This window comes from Thalassophryne amazonica, chromosome 3 (genome assembly GCF_902500255.1).
Source record: "Thalassophryne amazonica chromosome 3, fThaAma1.1, whole genome shotgun sequence".
In the NCBI taxonomy this organism is placed as follows: Eukaryota; Metazoa; Chordata; class Actinopteri; order Batrachoidiformes; family Batrachoididae; genus Thalassophryne; species Thalassophryne amazonica.
Genome location: NC_047105.1, coordinates 5,760,993 through 5,770,132, shown reverse-complemented (window position 1 = coordinate 5,770,132; position 9,140 = coordinate 5,760,993). Strand labels below are relative to the sequence as shown.

The window sequence follows — 9,140 nt, the reverse complement described above, 5'->3', positions numbered from 1 at the left end:
CTAATTGATCCGCTGATGGTTTCCAAAGTTATCTGGAAAGCTAATCTACTAACGAAAACATTAGCTTTGATAATTAGCGGTTAGTGGACCTGTGCCCACCACTGTCCAGTAGCTGCAGAGGAGGAAGGAATCGTGGGACCACCTCTGTCACAGTGCTTCCTTTGATCATTCTCTCCTTGTGACATCACAAAGGCCACTCTATCTGGAACTATCAAGATTTTTCTTAGCAAGCACAGATGAAAGGTCTTTTTAGTTCTTGAACTTGATACGACAGCTGAACACTCAACATGAAGATCCTTTATCATCAGCCGGCAAGAAAACCACTTATTAAATTACCAACTTAACCTCCTGATGACGAGGACATATGTAGTCAGGAGGTTAAAGGTAGAATAAGACTGATTGGAGGATCGACGTCTGCCGAAGTCCAAAAACCTGTTCCAAGGTTTCAGTCAAATATTTCTCCAAAGTTGATGTTTTTTCATAAATTATGCAAACCAATAGAACCAGTGAAGAAGATGCTGTTTTAAACAAGGTCACCTTCAGGAGGAAACACCATTACAGGGGCGGCCTGTGGCCTAGACAGTTGCCTTGGGCCCCAAATAGCAGGGGGCACCAGTTACCAAGGTGGAGCTGCGATTTCTTTTTTGTTTGTTTGTTTTTTTGTTGTTGTTGTTTTTGTTTTTTGTGATGACCCGTAGTTCCACTTATTTTCTTTTTGCAGCAGAATGTCACAAACATTAATGATGGTTCTGTTGCAACATTATTTACTCAAGCAGCCTTTTAACTACAAAAATAAAGGTAACATTCAGACACAAGTTGAAAACTTTACGGTTGTTTAAAAAAAAAAAAAACAAAGGATAAAATGACAAATGGGTTCAAAATTTGTTTCAGTGATGCGTATTTGCCCATGTAGGTCAGTGGGGGGCAGTATGGGCATGTTGGCATAGGGAAGAAATAAAATACTGGTAAAATGTTCCAGGCCACAGCAAACATTTACAATGAGGTTCAGAAAACTGGTGTCGCCGACTGAACGACCCCCCCCCCCCCCCCCCCCCCAAAAAAATTGATGCACCCTGCCTTCACTGCACAAGCATCATTTCGGAGCTCGGCAGCACGTCTGAGTCTGACTCTGACTCTCTTCACCCAAAGTGATCAAAGGGAGTAATGTGATTATTAACCTAATGACAAAGTAAAACCTCTTAAATCATTCTAACATCAGTTTTAAGCAGAAACGAGGTGATAACTGCCTCATTTCGCTACTGATGCACTGAAATGATCTGATCCCTTCCCCCATCTTTTATTACAAAATAATGCTCAATTCATGTGGAAATGATTGTTGTCCAAAAGCTTCAGATATCTGTGGCTGAGATAGATGATGACTGGAGTGCAGGTTGAAGCAGAAACGAGGTGATAATCAGTGAACCGCGGCTGATGACGCATGCGCAGTGAAGGCAGAGGGGGACTGATTTTTTTAGGAGGGACCGTTCAGTCAGCGACACCGGTATAGTTTTAGTAGCTCAAGTTTTAATTATTTTGAAAATAATTTCGGTTCCACTTGTTTATGCAAAACGATCTCAAATGAAGTGAAGCCGAGTTCTGTAAAGGAGGAGGAGGGGCAAACAGACAAACCTTGAAGAAAAGCAATGACATATTAATAAAAATAAAAAAATAAAACAAAATGCATATCTGACTCAGATTTTAAAGCCATCTGTTCCAGGATCACTTTTCTGTAAACCGTTTGCAGTAATGCGGTTCCAACCTCTATATGTGTTCATGGATCACCCCAAGATAATTTTTTTTTTTTTTTCTGTGTTTGACACTAAAAATGGTGAATTTTGTTTGATATAATCTGCTTTTTGGAGTAGTTTCAGTCCTGAAAGATTAATTTGTGTTCATGGAGGAATCTGAAGACTCAGTCTTGTTCTGAACATTGGTACAGGTTGTACTCCTTGTAGAGGATGTAGTCCTTCAATCGTCCTGGCAACCGCAAGAAGCTCATGAAGACCGGAGATCGGAGGCGAAGGCGGCCGAGGCAGCGGCGGATCTGCAGACGACAGAGATGCTGCAGACAGCGAGTGTTCTCTGCAGACCAAGAAGAAGAACCTCAGAACCTTTGTGTTCATCTCAGCAACTAAATGTCAGGCGTTTGGGTCATTACCCTGCAGCCTGCAGATGTCGGGCCACTCCTGCTGCTCCATCAACGCTGCCTTCAGCTTGGAGCACAAAGCCACATGATCCACATAGTCCAAGAGGACACGGACTACATGACCTGAGAGCGGCTTCAGCCAGGAGACGGAGATCACCTCACAAAACTGCATTGACCGAGAAGAAGATGTAAAGAAGCAAATTTCACCTGTTGAGGCTGAACATCTGATGGGGGTGGGTTGTACTTTTTAATGTTGAATTCATTCATTTATTGATGCACGAATTATCAATATGGTTCATTTCTGAGTTACTTGATTGCTGTGTTTTGTGTAATATTAAAACAGGTCAGTGGACCATCCTGAAAGCCCCGGAAAAGCTCCAGCATCACTGACACTGTGTCCAGGTGCTGAAGACTACAGCAGAGTTCATCAGCAGGTCACAGCAACCAGTAACACCTTCATCGTGGCCGAGGAGATGCTACGGCAGTGCGCACATCCAGCTGGGAGCTACTGAGCACACTCAGACCAGACATGGTCCTGATGTCAGAAACAAGAAGAAAGGTGGTCCTGCTGGAATTGACTTCCCTCTGGGAGGAACATGGAGAGGAGGACTCTGAGAGGCTGGCAGAGGAAGCATGCAGGACAGCTGCTGAGGAGCATCACAGTAGCTATGGATCAAGTGTGGAAGTCCATGGATGATGTGAACTACTTGGACACAAGTTGGGAACTGATCACCTCCAGCTGGTTCGCACAGGTGAGGGCTGAAAGATCCAAAACACCTGATGACAATAGATTACATCAATGATGATGTGATGTGTTGAAGTCACATCAATTATCTGACTACCAGTGACCTCCTGGAACAGGCTGGATGAGTGGAAAGACCATGACCAGGTCAGTCAGTGTTCACACCCCGATCTACACACTGGACTGCATTTATAGAGCACTTTACAGTTATGCCTCACACTCACACACCGATGTTGGGGTGCTGCTGCACAAGGTGCTCACTGCACACCAGGAATAACGACCTTGCCCAAGGGCCCTTAGTGATGTTCCAGTCTGGCTGGGTTTTGAACCGAGAATCCTCTGATTTGCAGCACTTAACCACTCAGCCATCACCTCCACTGAACCCAAACATGCTACGATAAGTCCCACTGAGATCTCCCCTCAGGGGTGCCCTGGATGGACGATGAACCCCAACAGGCAACAACCTGGACTAATGATGCAGCGACTTTGTGTGGCCTGAAGATTGACCAGGCCTAGATGAAATGCCCAAAGGGGAAGTAAATGGTGCCATGTGCAGGTCCAGCAGCTGGTGAGAAGGAGATGGACCAGAATTCACCAAATATTGGCAAGGACACCCCCCAGCACACCATTAGCCTCACCCCAGGGAATCAGAACGTCACCGGGTCACATGGCCTGCTCCCAAGAAAGAAAGCGTGTGGCACTACGTTGACGAGGAGGTTCGGCATGAAGGAGCCACAGATCGACTAAAGGTGAAGATCAACCAGTTTTGGCAGGAGCTTAGAGTGTGAGGATGCCACGACAAGCAGGAAAGGGAGGAGAAAAAGGCTAGTCTGTGAAGGTTTGGAACATTGTGAGGGAAGAGCTCACCGCTCTGAAACATGCTAAGTTGCATAGGTGCAGAGAGAGAGAGAGCCAGGAGGTGTCGTCAGTGCAAGTCCCTTTGGAGTCACCAGGAAGATCCTTTGGCAGAAATGAAGTGTCCAGCTTGTTTGCACACAAGAGGAGGTAGATGATTACCTCAGTACCACCTACAGTGACCAAAGTCCAAAGGAGAAGGACCTTGATTGATAATTCTGCCAGAGCCAACCTCAGCATGTAGAAACCCACCCTGAAGGAGGTAGAAGAGGTCATCAGAGCCACAAGAACATGCACAGCTGCTGGTTCCAGTGGAGAATCATGTGTCCTAAACAAGAGATGTCCCAGACTTTTAAAAAACCATTATGGAAGGTCATCTGGAGCAGGGGGAGGGTTTCCCAATAATGAGGATACACAGAAGGTGTCTGGATTCAAAGGAGGAAGCTCCAAAGTGTGTCGGCCTGCGTACAACTCACAGAGGTGGTCACCCAGCTGCTCCGGGAGGCACGAGACGGCAAAAGACATCTCACAATTCTGTGACTGGATCTTGTAAATGTCTGTGGGTCAATCTCGCACAAAGTGATGTGATGTTCCACCACAGTAATGGGGGGGGGGGGGGGGGGGGGGGGTTTCCTGCCAACAGCACGGGGTTGGGAGCTGCAAGTCGACCTAATGGCCCAGTCACACGGCACACGACTGAACGAAGGGAAAAAGTAGGAAGCACCTCAAATTCCCAGAAGTCATTACAATTTCCACACAAAGTCTAGACAACATCCTGGTGTCAGAAACAAGATAGAAGTGGTCTTGCAGGCACTGACTATGCCCTGGGAAGAACATATGGAGGAGGCCTTTGTACAAATCACGTTTGCTGAAACCATCATTTGACAGTATTGTATCTGCATAGTGATGTCACATGAAGACCCCACCCACCCATAGATTTGTTACCATTGTGTCTTTGATCACAGTGTTGGTCCAACCCTCATAGTTGTCAGGGATGTGGGAGCCGTTGCCGTAGGGACAGTCAAAGCAGCGCTTCACATCGTAACCGTAGTTACACAACATCCGGAGCACCACCTGACATCATCGTAGCACATTTAAAAAACAAAAAAAGAAAAACGTTAGGAATTCTGATGCAAGCTGTCAACTTTAATTTGAGATCAATTACACTGAAATGATTAGAAAACCACATACGTATAGGCTTATTTTTAAAAACTTTTAAAAATGTATGTAAGTCTGTCTGCATCCTGCGTGACAACAAAACTGACTGGTGCACCATCATACAGAAGTCTCCAGTCACAGCCACTGAAGCCTGTAACACCTTCAGAGGTGTCTTGGTGGCTTCCCTCACTTATCTGCTTTGTGCACACTCAACTCAGAACACTACAGTCACACTAATGACAAGCGACAGCGATGACTTGCTGTTCATTTCAACTGACAACAATGACATCAACTAGATGGTGGAAAACGCTCCAAACTAGCTCATTTCTGTATAAACGGGGTAGTGGGGATCATTAATAGTGTGTTCATGGTCCTTGGCCGAGTGATTTCTCCTGGAACCCAATCCATTATGAGTCCTCTGCACTTGCATGATGCTTTTGGATTAGTATGCACTGATCCCTGCCGCACTGCTCGGGTGCGCCCACCCAATGCCGACCTTTGCACCGACCATGACTACGAGTTAGCAAAACCGAACTGACAATCCTCGACGTGAACATCCGGGGACTATGGTCCAATATTGGGGAACTTGCCAACTGCTGCTCAGTGAAGAAGTCTTCCACTGTCATCGCAGTAGAGACCTTCTTCGACTCCGCCACTCCAGATGGGGCAGACTCCGTTCAGATCCCTGGCTACTCACTCATCATCACAGAGACCGCACTGGTACAACTGGTGGTGGCATAGCAGTCTACTGTCTAGATGGTATCTCCATCTACCACAATCCATTCAAAGACCATTGATGATTTTGAGCTCATGTGGTTCACTGTTGCTCTGAAAACCAGGATGCTTCTGATAGGAACTTTTTACACCCCTCCACAAGTGCCTCCAGTGATGTCTTTGTATTCTGACATAAACACGTTCTCAGTGATGGATGAGTTTGGAGCCCAGTCTGTAATGCTCATAGGCGACTTTAATGTACACCATCATGAGTGGCTGAGTAGCAACATCACAGACACTGCTGGACGAAGAGCCCTGCAACTTGCCAGCCACCTAGGACTGGATCAAACTGTCAGTGAACCAACGAGGGGGGGGCAACATTCTAGATCTAGTTCTATCAGACATGCCTGCAACCACAACAACCCTGGCAAACATAGGTTCCTCTGACCCTGTTCTCATACAGTTACAAATTCCAGTCTTCAGAGACAAGCCATCCAAGCAGAGAGTGTGGAGATATGTTAAGGCTCATTTCTTGGAAATGAAAGGGTAGCTAACCTCCATAAACTGGTCCAGGGTCTTCAAGGAAGAAGATCCTGAAACCATCTGCACCAACTTCACCACCATACTGCAAGACGCCATGGCAGCATTTATTCCCAACAAGAAAGTCTGGAGATAAAGGCTGGCTCAAGCAGCCATGAAAAAAAACGTTAGGCGACGGGGCAAAATCTGTCCGGGGCTTAATTTATGAGTTTGTGGTGACTTTCAAGGGGCAAGAGAATACCACTTGATTTTGATCTGTAGTAGTCAGGACTATCAGAAACTGCAAAGTTCCCACAAAAATACTTGCTCCTTAATTAGTACACACACAAACACACACACTCATCTTCACCCGCTTAGTCCAGTCAAGGGTCGCAGGGGCCTGGAGTCTATCCCGCAGTCATAGAGCATGAGGCGGGGTTCACCCAGGACAGGACACCAGTCTGTCACAGGGACACATACAAACAAACACACACACCTATGGACAATTTAAAGCAGGGGTGTCCAACCTTTTTTGAACCGAGATCTACTTTTAAAGTTGACAGTGTATCGAGATCTACCGAGCCATATGGAATGCCACAGCGTAGCCGCAATATCAATCAATCAATTCAATCAATTTTATTTATATAGCGCCAAATCACAACAAACAGTTGCCCCAAGGCGTTTTATATTGTAAGGCAAAGCCATACAATAATTACGGAAAAACCCCAACGGTCAAAACGACCCCCTGTGAGCAAGCACTTGGCGACAGTGGGAAGGAGAAACTCCCTTTTAACAGGAAGAAACCTCCAGCAGAACCAGGCTCAGGGAGGGGCAGTCTTCTGCTGGGACTGGTTGGGGCTGAGGGAGAGAACCAGGAAAAAGACATGCTGTGGAGGGGAGCAGAGATCGATCACTAATGATTAAATGCAGAGTGGTGCATACAGAGCAAAAAGAGAAAGAAACACTCAGTGCATCATGGGAACCCCCCAGCAGTCTAAGTCTATAGCAGCATAACTAAGGGGTGGCTCAGGGTCACCTGATCCAGCCCTAACTATAAGCTTTAGCAAAAAGGAAAGTTTTAAGCCTAATCTTAAAAGTAGAGAGGGTGTCTGTCTCCCTGATCTGAATTGGGAGCTGGTTCCACAGGAGAGGAGCCTGAAAGCTGAAGGCTCTGCCTCCCATTCTACTCTTACAAACCCTAGGAACTACAAGTAAGCCTGCAGTCTGAGAGCGAAGCGCTCTATTGGGGTGATATGGTAATATATATGTAATATATTGTACACCAATACAACAACACAATTTTCTGGCAGGTTTTAACAATAATGATGCATCATTGAAGTAAATGTGCACAATGGAAAAGAATAAGCACAAGTTGGCCTAGGACTGGCCTCAAGTTGGAAAAGTTGTTCCCAACCTTAGGAGGACTTCTAAAACAGTATTTGTTGACATAGCTAGCAATCTGGGTTTAATTTTTTTGATCATTTACACACAAGTTTTTTGTGTATATGGATTGACTAGATGTGATGATTAATTTGACTGGAAGTTGATTGTTTTTTTTTTCTTTGTCTTTTTTTTATGCATTTTTTATTATTGTATATTGTCCACATCTATATTTTCCCCAAATGGAAAACAGAGAAAACTGACAACAGGTTCTTTGGATGCAAAATCATTGAAGTGCCTGTCAAGTTCTGACACGATGCTCTGCACGTGATCATCATAACATGCACTCTTAGCTCCACCCAGTCTGTGTCCTGGTGCTTAAGTTCTGTGTCCATCTGTGGAAAGTGCTGCAGGTCAGACTGTTGCAACCTGCTTGATAGCACATGTAATGTGCTTTTAAACTTGCTTTCTGTGCATATTCAGCATGGTTTTAACGTTTCAGAAATTCTTTAAGGCAGAAGACCGTTTCAGAAAGGGCTGGACTGAAAGATCGCAGGAGTGTACAGGAGTTCTGAAAAAAACCTGCTTGTGTGTCGTGGCGGCTGCTGTATCAATTGCATTACATTACTAAGGCATATATATTGATTTATAACACAAAACTGTCAAAAGAGTAAGTGTAAAGATGATTGAATATATAATCAGAGCAGTAAATTGATCAGTCTGTGTGAACATGGCGCTGAACGCTACTGCGTTCAGGTACCATTGGAAAATACAGGACTTTTTTGTTGTTTCAAACTCAGCAGTTGTGTGTGGCAGGTGTGTGTGTGTGTGTGTATGTATATATATATATATATATATATATATATATATATATATACATACACTCAACAAAAATATAAACGCAACACTTTTGGTTTTGCTCCCATTTTGTATGAGATGAACTCAAAGATCTAAAACTTTTTCCACATACACAATATCACCATTTCCCTCAAATATTGTTCACAAACCAGTCTAAATCTGTGATAGTGAGCACTTCTCCTTTGCTGAGATAATCCATCCCACCTCACAGGTGTGCCATACCAAGATGCTGATTAGACACCATAATTAGTGCACAGGTGTGCCTTAGACTGCCCACAATAAAAGGCCACTCTGAAAGGTGCAGTTTTATCACACAGCACAATGCCACAGATGTCGCAAGATTTGAGGGAGCGTGCAATTGGCATGCTGACAGCAGGAATGTCAACCAGAGCTGTTGCTCGTGTATTGAATGTTCATTTCTCTACCATAAGCCGTCTCCAAAGGTGTTTCAGAGAATTTGGCAGTACATCCAACCAGCCTCACAACCGCAGACCACGTGTAACCACACCAGCCCAGGACCTCCACATCCAGCATGTTCACCTCCAAGATCGTCTGAGACCAGCCACTCGGACAGCTGCTGAAACAATCGGTTTGCATAACCAAAGAATTTCTGCACAAACTGTCAGAAACCGTCTCAGGGAAGCTCATCTGCATCTCGTCGTCCTCATCGGGGTCTCGACCTGACTCCAGTTTGTCGTCGTAACCGACTTGAGTGGGCAAATGCTCACATTCGCTGGCGTTTGGCACGTTGGAGAGGTGTTCTCTTCA

The 9,140-nt window shown here is 45.2% G+C and overlaps 1 protein-coding gene across 1 annotated transcript in view; it reads right to left on the bottom strand.

The window, feature by feature from the left end:
• Positions 1–1,396: 1,396 nt before the first annotated feature.
• The window catches only part of LOC117505501 (dynein heavy chain 12, axonemal-like), a 46,268-nt gene continuing 38,524 nt past the window's right edge, over positions 1,397–9,140 (bottom strand). The window contains exons 10-12 of the mRNA XM_034165183.1: positions 4,689–4,817; positions 2,159–2,312; positions 1,397–2,082 (exon numbers count right to left, since the gene is read on the bottom strand). Of these exons, the coding sequence (XP_034021074.1) occupies positions 1,913–2,082; positions 2,159–2,312; positions 4,689–4,817 (453 nt within the window). The 3' untranslated portion in view covers positions 1,397–1,912. The remainder of the gene's footprint in view (positions 2,083–2,158; positions 2,313–4,688; positions 4,818–9,140) is intronic.